The sequence below is a fragment of the Sarcophilus harrisii genome, chromosome 4 (assembly GCF_902635505.1).
Source record: "Sarcophilus harrisii chromosome 4, mSarHar1.11, whole genome shotgun sequence".
In the NCBI taxonomy this organism is placed as follows: domain Eukaryota; kingdom Metazoa; phylum Chordata; class Mammalia; order Dasyuromorphia; family Dasyuridae; genus Sarcophilus; species Sarcophilus harrisii.
The window spans coordinates 2,840,126-2,852,606 of NC_045429.1; the positions used below are offsets into that span (position 1 = coordinate 2,840,126).

Consider the following 12,481-nt stretch of genomic DNA (forward strand, 5'->3'; position numbering starts at 1 on the left):
GCCCGGGGGCGTTCCTGAATTGAGGCAACTCTTCAGTCACAGATGTGGGAGGTGGCTGTTTGTTCCTTCCGAGGCCGCCATTCTTTCTTTCAGCAGCAGGTTCCTCCTGGTGAGTCAGAATCAGGGGAAACATTGAAATGCCCTTTGCTGCTTCCTCTCACTTTGGGGGTGTCAGAAGCGAGCCCCTTGAAAAGATGAGGCGCGAGTATGATAAGTGGGAGTGTCTGCAAAGAACTTTTATACAATAAAAGGGGGAGCTCTTCGAATAGTCATTCCAGTGGATCCAACAACGATCTCTCTTAAAAAGCTGCAGGCCGCCCTGCGTCTAAGGCATGGCGGGGCCTGAGCCCGGGAGCTGCGGCGGGGCCGGCTCTGCGGGCGCGGCCGGTGCTCACCCAGTGCCCCTCTTCTCTTCTAGGTTGGGCGCTCACGGCGGGCAGTCGAGCATTACATGCCTGTGTTATCTCCTCATCCTCCAGTTGCTCCAAAAGCGAACCATGGATCATGTGTTGTGATTGACCAAGTGTATTCTAGTTCTTTGAAACTGGTGAGTTGATGAGAGATGCTTAATGCTCACGCGGAGACACTGGGGAGTTGTAGTGAGGATCAGAAGTGTGGGAGCAGTGGTGGTCAGTGGCGGCAGAGGGCCTCCCGTTTCCTCCTCCCTGTGGGACCCCAGGCGAGTGGCCCTTCCCTTGCCTCAGTCCTCTGCTCTTTAACGCCCCGTCTAACGTCTCAGGTGACATCTCTAAAACTGAGCAGATTCTGCCACGCTGGAAGGCTTCGGGTCTGGCCCAGCAATCCATTAGGTCTGTTTTCCCAGGCGTCCCATGAGGCTGTTTGGAGGAATAGGAATTGGGCCCAGATGTGTAATTTTTTTCATGCTCAGGAACAAATCTAGCCTCTGCTTCCTTTTGCCTGCGTGAACCTCAGTTTCCTTTTTTGTAAAATGACAGAGTGAACTAGATAGCCCCAAGATTTCCTTCCTCCTCTAAGTCTCTGAACCCCCGGGAGCACCGGCTGAAAAGTTAATGGTTTCTTTAGTTCCAGTCACCCACAAAGACAAATGCAAAATTGTGCTGGGTTTGTGAAGCCTCCTCCTGCCCTTGCAGGGACGGTGTCGCCCCGGCCGGGAAGGAGGGCAGACAGTGCCCAGAGCCTCTCTGTCTTTAGGCTGTCTCTGTAAAGATTAATGGTACTGTTAGCCCAACATTAATTTTGGTAATGAATTAATCAATACACTCAAAAACTCATGTAATGCTGATTTATTATATAAATATGAGGGGGGCAGCAGGTGTAGTGGAAAGAGAGCTGGCTTTGAAGGCAGAGAAGGCTGGTCTTTACTCTGAGACACACTTTGGAAGGGTCATTTAAGTTCTCAAAGGCTCTTGGCAACTTCCTTCAATTCTAAGTCGCAGGAAGGGTGACAGCCCTATGTGGGGAGTTCCTCACCGGAAGTACCATATGGTGGTAAAATTACACTTCTGGCCCCGATTCCTGTTCCAACAACCAGACCTGGTCTAGTGCAGGAAGCTCTGGCCCGGGATTCCACAGGCACTGGCTTCCAGCTGGTCTCCTTCTGTTGCCCAGCCAAGTGAGCCCAGAATCCTTCAGTTTTTCCGTGCCCCAGTCAGTCGTCCAAGAATCTGCTAGAGGAAGGTCACAATCTGGAGCTTTGCCCTGGGAAACCGCACCTTGGCTCCCCCCTCCATTGTTGAAGGAATTTAGCTGGTTTTATTTGCAATGGGAGGTCATTATCTGATGACCAACAGGGAAATGGAGAAAGCCTTGACTTCCCTCCAGACCTTTTGTTGCCCATGTAATTCTGAGGCCATCATGGAGAGAACCTGGATGTGAATGTGGGGGGAAAGGGGGTGGGATCCCATGTGTGCAAATGAGGGGGATCTGGCAGGAAAGTGGAAGTGATTCCAAACCCTCCCAACCTTGATGGAAGCCAGAGATCTGGGTGCAATCTGAGGAAAAAGAGACTGAATCCAGTGGTGGCCCCTTGATCTTTACCTATGGAAACGCTCTCTTGATGTTCAACATTGGAAAATGCATAAAAAACCTCCCCCCACATGCATAGAGGAATCAATACAGATTCCTAATTAAATGTAATTTTACTCAATGTCTACAGAACAAAAGAGTTTAGAAACCTTCTTATCAGATTTCCTTCCAAAGTGAGCGACAAGGCAGCCGAGGGTCCCACTCGTTCTTAATATAAGCTGATAGAATCTCAGGGAGGAAAATCGTGGCACATTATGGGCAGCATTACTTCAGAGAAGAATCAGAATCCACAGAAGGAAAGACGCTTTTCCAGAAAAAAATAGAGGAAGAATCAGTTATGTCAGGTCGGCCAGAAATTATTTAGGACTAAAATCAGAAAGGGGATAACAGATATATGAAAAATCGAAAAGATCTGAGAAGATTTCTTTACCATATTCCTTTCTCCATCCATGACAATGGAGCCACCACATTGGAACTCCATTGTAAGAGTGCTCCATGAGGAAAAATTAATTCTACTAAAGAAAGTGGGAATGGGAAGATCAGCTGGACCATGTCAAATGCTTAATTCTGCTAAAGACAGCTGGGATGGGAAGACCAGCTGGACTATGTCAAGTGCTCCTAAAGGAAATCTGTGCTAGGGAAAACACAGTTTTGAAGAATTAAAGTATGGATTCTTTGGATATCTGAAAGCTATCCAAATATTGGGAAAAATCATAGAGCTGGGGGAAAAAAGCAGATATTTATAACTTTTAATGCAAAGGCTACTTTCCCATACTTTGTAGAATGTCTTACTTCTTTTAATACTCTTTTTCCTGCCCCTCTTTGCCAAGGAGGGTGGGAAGGGAGGAAGGGAAAGAACATCCCCCACCAAATACCCTAGATAGCTGAGAGTCCTATCTCCCCCCCCCCCCCCCCCCCCCCCCCCCCACCATACAAAGGAAGGACAGATGGTAGCCCTTGGACATTCCCACTGAGCTCCAACTCATCCACCCTGAGTCATTAGGACATCTAGCTCTAAAATCAGGGAGAAGACTGGGGTTATCAAATGGACCAGTTCCTCAGCAAACATAGTTAGAATCAATTCCAAGGAAGCTTCCCCTTGGCTTCTTGTGCCGGAACTAGTCTGCTCACGCTCCGCACCCTGCCATCGGCCTGTCCATCCCTTCCCATCCCGTGTGTGGAACATGTAGAAAAGCAGAACTCTGCATCTACAGTGACATGGGTGGGAGTAGATTGCAATGTAATGCAATGCATAGATTTGAATATGCATTGTGTAATATGCTCCAGGTCTCTATTTACATTTGGATAAACAGATGCATATGTTATGCATTTATAAAGATATGTCATAAACAGGCCGATTCCAGTTGGAGTCTGCGCAACCGAACTAATCCCCCAGGAGAATATGAGTTTCAGAGTTTTAATGACAGAATTTCCACATCGCTATTGCAGAGGGACATACTTTGACCCATAAAAATGAAACTGAAGAATCATAGATTGATCTGTAATTCTAATTTTTTTTACCATGTTCAGAGTTATTGTTGCAGCTAATTTAGTTGTGAAATGAAATTCCATACACAGACAGCTGTTTTTCATGGTTGCGCTTATTAAAAACAAAAAAGAGACATTTGAAGGTTCATAGCTAATAACATCTGCTGTTTGTCTTAGTCTGCTTCTACCATTTCTGTCTGTCTGTCTCTCTCCCTGCTATTGTATCTCATCTGCTTCTACCTTCTCTGTCTGTCTCTCCCCCTGCTATTATATCTTGTCTGTCTGTCTCTCCCCCTGCTATTGTACCTTGTCTGCTTCTACCTTCTCTGTCTGTCTGTCTGTCTCTCCCCCTGCTATTTTACCTCATCTGCTTTACCATCTCTGTCTGTCTCTCCCCCTGCTATTGTGTCTCGTCTGTCTGTCTGTCTCTCCCCCTGCTATTGTGTCTCGTCTGTCTGTCTGTCTCTCCCCCTGCTATTTTACCTCATCTGCTTTACCATCTCTGTCTGTCTGTCTCTCCCCCTGCTATTGTGTCTCGTCTGTCTGTCTGTCTCTCCCCCTGCTATTGTATCTCGTCTGTCTGTCTGTCTCTCCCCCTGCTATTTTACTTCATCTGCTTCTATCATCTCTGTCTGTCTGTCTCTCCCCCTGCTATTGTGTCTCGTCTGTCTGTCTGTCTCTCCCCCTGCTATTGTATCTCGTCTGTCTGTCTGTCTGTCTGTCTCTCCCCCTGCTATTTTACCTCATCTGCTTCTACCATCTCTGTCTGTCTGTCTCTCCCCCTGCTATTGTACCTCGTCTGTCTGTCTGTCTCTCCCCCTGCTATTGTACCTCTGAGGAAGAATGATGGTTTTTAGGTAGAGGTGGACAGAAGCTCTTGGAGGCCAAGGGCTCCTCCTTTTTTGTTTTATTTTGGGGGATATTTTATATCCCCAGCCCCTAGCAGAGTGTTTGGCAGGTACTGGAGACTTAAAAGATTTCTGGTTAAATAGAGTCAATAAGGATGAGCCATTGAGTCATTCCTGGACTCTTGGTGCTTCTTCAGCACAATGGCTAGCGAGGATTTATGGAAGGTTTGGGCTCAGTTTCCAGCTAAAAGACTTTTGGATATCGTTGCAACTGCCTCAAAAACACCGACTTTGTTCTTTATTCAAATTATACTTTCTAGGGTTATTCAGTAGATGTGCTAGGTGCTGCTCCTGTGTGCAAGAAAGGGACATATACTTGGGCTGCAGGAAGGTCGCTTTGGGAATGTAGGGGAGGAGATACTGGATGGGAGAGAGATGAAGGCTGTGGAAGACGATTAGAAGGCCATTAGACTGCTCCAGAAGGGAAGAGATTGGACTTGATTTAGAGTTCTAGTCCCCCGCATGCAGAGGGAGACCTATGTGAGAGATTTTGTAAAGGTAGAAAGGACAGGAATGAGTAATGGAGCAGATCTGTGGGAAGAGGGAGAAATTTAATCAGCAATGGCTTTGAACTTTAGAAGGCACTTTGATTGAAGTCATTGGAAAAGCAGAGGGCTGGAGATGAGAGATGCCAAGTTCTGTTTTGAAAAAAGTGGATGGAGTTCGAGAGAGGTCTACAGGACACTTAGCTCCGGATGTCTGCAAGGCAGCAAGGCAATTGGCGATGCGAGGCTGGCGATGGGGAGAGAGATTGGGGCTGGAAACGGTCAGCTCAGAGAAGATCTTTGAACCCATAGTACAGATTCTCTCCCCGCCCCCCATTCTCCCCTTGTTATATACTTAAACTCAGGTCTTTGTGTGGGTGCCTTTGCATAGAGCTACATGGTTTACTAAGCCAGAATCCTTTTGAGGTTTTTTCTTTAAAACAAAACCAAAGTTCTAATCGTGAGGAAATAAGATAATGGATTAATAATTTTATTCTCTATTAAAAAGCTCAAAACATAACAGAGGGATGTTTAGAGAGCCGGCCACCCCCTGGAGCTAGGGAGTGGCTAAGCAGACAGACAGGCTGTTAAAGCCTGAGTTTTGTGGGGTTTACAATGGGGACACACATCTTATTGACAGTAATTGGGACCTGGGTCTTAGGGCTTTGTTGACTTCCTTGGCTAAAGTTGTTCGTTGCTTAGAGGTAGCTAAGGGTCCCTTGACCAAAGGAACACGTGTCCAGGATTGCGCCATCTTTGCTGATGTTTGCGTGGTATTTGATTATTGGGGCATCTCTTGTGCTGTGAAATCCAATAGTCTGTTTCCTCGTTGCAGTGATTTCTGGGCTTGTGTCATAGTTATAAAAGAAATGGGCTCTTCTAGCCCAGGGTAGCAGGAAAAGCAAGGGGAAACGAAGGAAAAGCAAACAGGCTTGTGCCCTTGGTGAAGAGCCAATCTTATCATGTGAAACCCAAGACCTCTCTTCCCCAGCTCCCTTCTAGACCAGCCAGATCTGTGTGTTTGTGTGTAACCTCCAGTCAGCCACCAGGGTAGGAAAGATGGCCGATTCTCAGCCACCAGCCTAGCACGAATTTAGTGTCATTACTTGGGATGGAGAATAAAAAGAGAAATCTCCTGAAAGGTAATATTTGTACCTTCTCCCTTGACCCCTGCCATTTTCTAACTGAAAGTCTTGGGTGAATAATCTGTGTTCTATCCAGGAGGGGTTAGCAAGTGGCAGGAATCAAAAAATAATTTTAAAATTTAAAAATAAACTTGGATTGTGAGGATCTTCTAGCACCAAATCTAGGCTACTGTGATCTTAGAAATACCAAATCAGAAGGGATTTTGGCAGTTAGCGAGTCCAAATTGTGCCTCAGTTCAATTCGGTCCATTTTAACAAACTTATTAATCATTAATATAACATAATAAATTAATTAATATACTAATAATGCTGTGCTAGACACTAAGGATACAAAGGTCGAGGTAGCCACCATCTCCTGCTCTCACCCAACTCCCCTCCTGAGTCTTTGCTTGGACACTTCCAGTGAGAAGGGATTCCTTGTAATTCCCAGTTTGGATCCTCCAAGAAGCTTTTATCTTTATTCCGAGTCCAGATGCGCTTCCCCAGCGCCACCAAATCCCAGGGATCTAGTTTGGCATTAAACAGTTCTTGACCGTTTTCACATGTTGTACAGATGGCAAACCTCTGGCTATACTTGTGACATTATAAACCCAAATTCCCAGGATTCCAAAGGAGAGCAGCCTCTTCATGCTCCTGCCAGTTCTTGAGCATTCTTTCTTGCAGAAGCCCATTCCACTCCAGGACGAGCTCAGTATCTCAGATGTCCTCCTTAATGTCGGCCAGAAATCTGTCTCTGAGCAATGTCCATGCTTTCTGTCCGTCACAGAGCCCCGACCTAGCACGGGTGTCCACATTCTTCAGCCCTATTTCCTGGACAGTGGCTGTAGGTCCGGGGCCCCAGCCCTACAACACCCCTCTTTTGGTCACTGCCACGGGGACATTGGCAAATGGCACTGGGTCCCCATTATCTGCAGGAGCTGATCAGAAATCTTCACATGCATTAAACATTATCCTAACATGACCCTCGCCAGTCTTCATGTATCTTCTTCCATCAATGCACACTGCCATCCGGCCCTGGGGGTCTATTGGCTACTCACACATTGGCTTGTCTCCCACCTCCCGCCTTTGCATCAGCTGCCCCCCATGCCGCAGTGCTTCTCATCTAGTCCTCTTAGCTTCTGGCTTCCTTCCCATCTCACCTTACATCCCTTGTGCAGAAGCCCCTCCCAAATGCTGATACTTTCCTTTCCCAGATATCTTTTTTCTGTACTGTCTGTCATATAAGCTTAGTTATTAACATGTTGTCTCCCCCGTTAGAATGTGAAAGCAGGACCTGCTTTAGCCTTTCTTTGCATCTCCTGGGCTTAGCACACAGTAGGTTCTTAATGCTTATTGATGGAGTGATATAAGCTTGGTTATTAACATGATGTCTTCCCCGTTAGAATGTGAAAGCAGACCTGCTTTAGCCTTTGCATCTCCTAGACTTAGCACACAGTAGGTTCTTAATGTTTGTTGATGGGGTGATGGGCTTAGCACATAGTAGGTTCTTAATGCTCTTTGCCAGAATGATTGACTAATCACCTGTTGTTCCTGGTGCTGCCCTTTGGGGGTAAAGAGGACACTTCATCTGTGTCCCTTTGGATGCCTTTCTCATTCCTGAAGAGAGATGCCATGGTCCTCTGAACCTCCCCGGCTTCTTGTCAGGGAGCTTGACGAGGGGCTTCTCCTTGAACTGGATCATTGGCTTGTTCCATGGCACCAGCACTTTCCAGCTGTGGCCTGCCTGGGATAACTGCCGCTGGCTGGCTGTGTCCATCCTGCAATTCCAGAGTGTGGGATAGTCTTGCATTCAGTCCTGCCTCCAACTCCCCTCTGTCTGGGTAAATCACTTACTCTCTCATCTGCAAAACGAGGGGCACGGGCCATACGGCCTCTCATTCCCTTCCAGCTACTTTGTGGAGCCCATCATCCTTGATACAATTTGGGGCATTTTTTTCTGTAAAGCACAATCTAGTAAACAAAAAAAGGCAGAGTTATTACACTTGCTACTAATTGCATTTAAACTTCCTGATCATCAGCACATCAGGTTTCAGCTGCGTGGTTCCCATTAAAGTTCAGTGCAGTTTTTAAAAATTTGTCCCCAAAGCCCTTTTTATTAAAAATCGCCTGGCTAAGCTGAGCCCGGTGATCTCCAGGATGACTCCTCCCAGTCCCGTTCCGTTAGCAATTTCTCGAGGGTCTCCAGACTAGAGAGGGGGTCCCCCACATCTGTAGGAGGCTTCCAATGGAGACCCTCAATAGTGCTTTGCTCACAGCTGTGGGTCCGGCTGCTTCTGTTTGGCAAGTACCATCTCTGTGCCAGCATCTGACCGCCATCCTTCTGAAGGAGCCCCAGGTACAAGTGAGGGGCAAAAGTACGGAGGCCCAGGCTGGCCGTGTGCACCCTTCACCTGTGGACTGTCTCCAGAACAGGTTCTTTTCCTTGGTTTTGTTTTGGAGTTCTGTGTCCTCCGTTGCTCCAGGTCTCACACGGCAGCCCCGCCAACCCAACCAAGGTCCTCTGTCTGTCCATCAAGCTCTTCCTTCCCCTGCGCTCACTGCGGGATGTTTTCTGATCTTTTCTCTGGAGGCTCCAAAGCAATCCTGTAATTGAAGGACTAGAGAGACTAGATCACAGCCGAAGGGATCGGCCTGGTAAATACAGACTCCATAGTGAAACAAGGAAGGATCCTTTCATTCAATGTATTTGCTTCCTCAGTACCCCACACATTGCACGTGGTGGAAGCCTGATCAATACTGCGGATTAGAAGATTCTTAATCTGTGTTAGATGGATCCTTGGGACCAATTTCAAGGGATCTACAAATTTGGATGGAAATAAATACATCTTTATTTCAATATAGATTCCTTCACAACCCACTGCCCTTTGTGTTTTAAGAATATAAAAATCCTATTCTGAGAAGTAAGCCCTGGATTTGCTGGATTGGCCAAAGGACCTACGATCCCCAAACGGTCAAGAATTCCTGCATTAGATTATGCATTTCTTTCTTTGTAGTATTTCTCCCCATGGTTTGTAGGTAATAGAAGTTCAATAATTATTTAACTAACCAGTAACTGCCAATCCATGAGATTTGTGCTACAGACAGCGTAGGAAGTGCAGGCAGATGGAGACGAGTTCCTGAGTTGGCATTTACGAGCCGTGTGATGGGGGGGGGGGCAAGTTACTTTTAACCCTGATTTTCTTGCAAAAACAAACAAAAGAAAAAGATATATTGGAACCACATTTTCAGTGGTATTCTTTGTCCTTTTAGAATAATAGTATGATTATAGTTATTTTTGCTAGCATTTATATAGCGCTGGGCTCATTAAACTAAGTGCTTAATAAATATTATCTCACCTGATCTTCACTACAACCTTGGGAGGTCTATTATTATTATTGCTATTATTATCCCCATTTTACAGAGGGGAAAACTGAGATAGCAGAGATTGATTTGCCCAATCTCACCCAACTAGTAAGTATCTGAGGCTGGATTTGAACTCGGTACTTCCTGGCCCCCCTGTACCACCTAGCTCACATCTGTAAGTCAGCCTGTGTGCCATTTCCCTCTGTCTTCCTCTGCATGGGGGTCTTTGTGCAGTAATCTGCCCATCGATCCACCCACTCTGACACCACCCAAAAGAATCGATGTGATGTGTCTTGCTCTGGGATGTATTGTGTGTGTTTGACATGAGCCTCGGTCATCCCCGCTGCCCCCGAGGATTCTCTCTGGCCCAAATCTTGGTCCTGTTATTGTGTGAAAATGTGTGAAAGATGAAGAACGTACCCCCAGGGTCAGCCCCCTCAGTGAAGGGAGGGGAGCATGAGCGGCCTCCCGAAGGGGGGTAGTTTTAGACCTAGATTCCAGAAAGTCTCTCACCACCAATTCCCCAACAACAGCAATTCCCCGGCCCTTTATGTCCCAGCCATTCTGCTGACCATGATGAGGACGATGATGATAATGATGATGGCATTTGAAAAGCACCTGTTATGAGCCAGGTACACGGATGATGATGATGATGATGATGATGATGATGATGATGATGATGGGAACGATAATATCTAGTGTTTATGTAGCACCTATTATGCGCCAGGCACTGTGCAAATGATAATGATCATGATAGCTAGGATTTAGATAGCACCTATTTATGTGCAGGCAACTAAGGTGAGCAATAGATAAAGGATTGGGTCTGGAGGAAGGATGGCCTGAACTCAAATCTAGCCTCATACCCTTCCTGGCTGTGTGACTCTGGGTCATTTGACCCTGCTTGCCTCAGTTTCCTCATCTGTAGAATGGGCTGGAGAAGGAAAAGGCAAACCATTTCAGCATCTCTGCCAAGAAAATCTCTTGGACAGTATGGACGTGATATAGTTTATAAGGTCAGGAAGAGTTGTAAACAACCGAGTGCCTGAATAAATGTGTCCAGCATCATGTTGATTGATGATAAACCAATAATATAGTTCACCTTCGTATAGAGCCTACTGTGTACCAGGTGTTATAATAACAATTCTAACAATTAGCATTTATATAGTATATTTGTGTTCCCTAGGTAGTGTCTGTTTAGTGCCTACTCTGTGATTGGCACTATATTAAGCACTTTACAGTGAACATCTTGCTGGATTCTCCCAGCGGCCCCGGCAAGCAGGTGCTCGTAGGGCACTTTATGGTGAGCATCTCACCAGATTCTCCCAGCGGCCCCGGCAGGTGGGTGCTTGTAGCGCACTTTACGGTGAGCATCTCACCAGATTCTCCCAGCAGCCCCGGCAGGCGGGTGCTCATAGGGCACTTTATGGTGAGCATCTCACCAGATTCTCCCAGCGGCCCCGGCAGGTGGGTGCTTGTATCACACTTTACGGTGAGCATCTTGCCGGATTCTCCCAGCAGCCCTGGCAGGTGGGTGCTCATAGGGCACTTTATGGTGAGCATCTCGCCGGATTCTCCCAGCAGCCCCCCAGCAGGGGGGTGCTCGTAGGGTACTGTGGGCCATCCCCATGACCCTGATCACCTGTGCACCCTGCTTCAGAGAGGGATTTTGTGCCAAATGTAAACACACTTTGACCTGAGTCTCGCCAAGCATCTGTGCCGACCACTTGACTGCTGCTCTATATTTCAAAGGCAGCCCTTGCTTCGTGAAGTCCATTCAGTTCACCAAACTAAGATGACTCTGCTTTGGTGCTCTGGGGGATGATATTCCTCCGGAGCTCGTCTCTCCTCAGGAAGGGGCTCGGGATGCACAAGAACTGAGATCGTGGGGCGAGGATTATCGCAGAAACGGCTTCTTTTTAAGAGGTCGAAGGGCTGTTGCAGGATACAAGGGGCTGGGCTCCCCGTCTCGCTCTTAGAAGGTCTGTCAGCAAGAGCTGGATGACCACGGTCAGGCTCGCTGTAGGGGGCATGCTCGGAAATAGCGAGACATGGAGTGTGGCCTGGCCCTGGCCCTGGCCCTGGCCTGATTCGTGACTTTGAGAATCCCGTGGAATCTTTTTGCTGATGACATTTTAGCAACAAAGGATTAATTTCCAGCCAATCCCTTTGGACTCCAGAATCTGAACATCTTGCTCTTCCGTGTTTATCGAGCATGGCCGGCAGCCATCCCGTTCCCGGCCAAGATTAGATATTGTTACCGGGTTTACAGGATGAATAAAAATACGGAGAGGTACCGGGAGCATCTCCATTGTTCAGCGTTCTCTGTGATTGCCGCATCTGCTTATGCAGGGGACTGCAGCACTAACTCTTTGAACAAATACTTTGGGTCACAAGGGGGTCTGAGGGAAGGATGTAATTAAATTTTAATTTGTTCGGTTAAAAAAACCCAACTTTAATTACTCCAGGCAATTTGTTGGGCTGTTAATTGGGTTTGGAATTGCATCTAGATACTAATTTAAGCTCCATTTTCCCCCTTAATTGTTTAGGCTCTCCCTCGGCCAAATACTGCCCCAGGAAGACCCAGCACTGCCCCCGCAAACATGCAGCAACGGCCAAGTCGGCTGCAGCCGCTCCTCAGTCATCCCACATCAGGAGTTACGCTAAAGCCACCATCAGTGTCCAGGTCAAAGCCGTCTCTGGCCGAGAGTGAGGGTCGATTTCCCAATGGGGTGAGACGCTTCTTTGGGGAACGCTCCGGCAGCGTTGCCGAGGCTCAGAAAGCTTGGGGAGATGGGGGGGTCAGCTGCAGTGGGCTGGATTAGAATCAGTCTTAAGTCTGGCTCTCGGGGCGGGGAGCCGGTGATTTCCGGGTTACCGAGAAATCATCCTCAGGAACGCCATCCCAAGAAGCATTTAAGTTCTCCCTATATATGGAGCTGTCCAAATGCACACACACACACACACAACACATACGTATGTAGGTATAGTTATCATCTATGTGTATTGTGTATAAATAGGCAGATGGACAGATAGACAAATAGATATACACATGCACACACACAAATACACTCATACACATACACATGTAGATATATTTATGATCTAT

General features: G+C 47.0%; 1 protein-coding gene across 9 annotated transcripts in view; it reads left to right on the plus strand.

The window, feature by feature from the left end:
• The window catches only part of ERICH3 (glutamate rich 3), a 132,697-nt gene that overhangs the window by 47,696 nt on the left and 72,520 nt on the right, over positions 1–12,481 (plus strand). For 7 of the 9 annotated variants that reach the window (XM_031968873.1, XM_031968872.1, XM_031968865.1 and 4 more), the window contains 2 exons: positions 419–547; positions 11,922–12,104. In XM_031968873.1, coding sequence (XP_031824733.1) covers positions 419–547; positions 11,922–12,104 — 312 coding nt within the window. The remainder of the gene's footprint in view (positions 1–418; positions 548–11,921; positions 12,105–12,481) is intronic. The other 2 variants (XM_031968870.1, XM_031968866.1) reach the window with 2 other exon arrangements.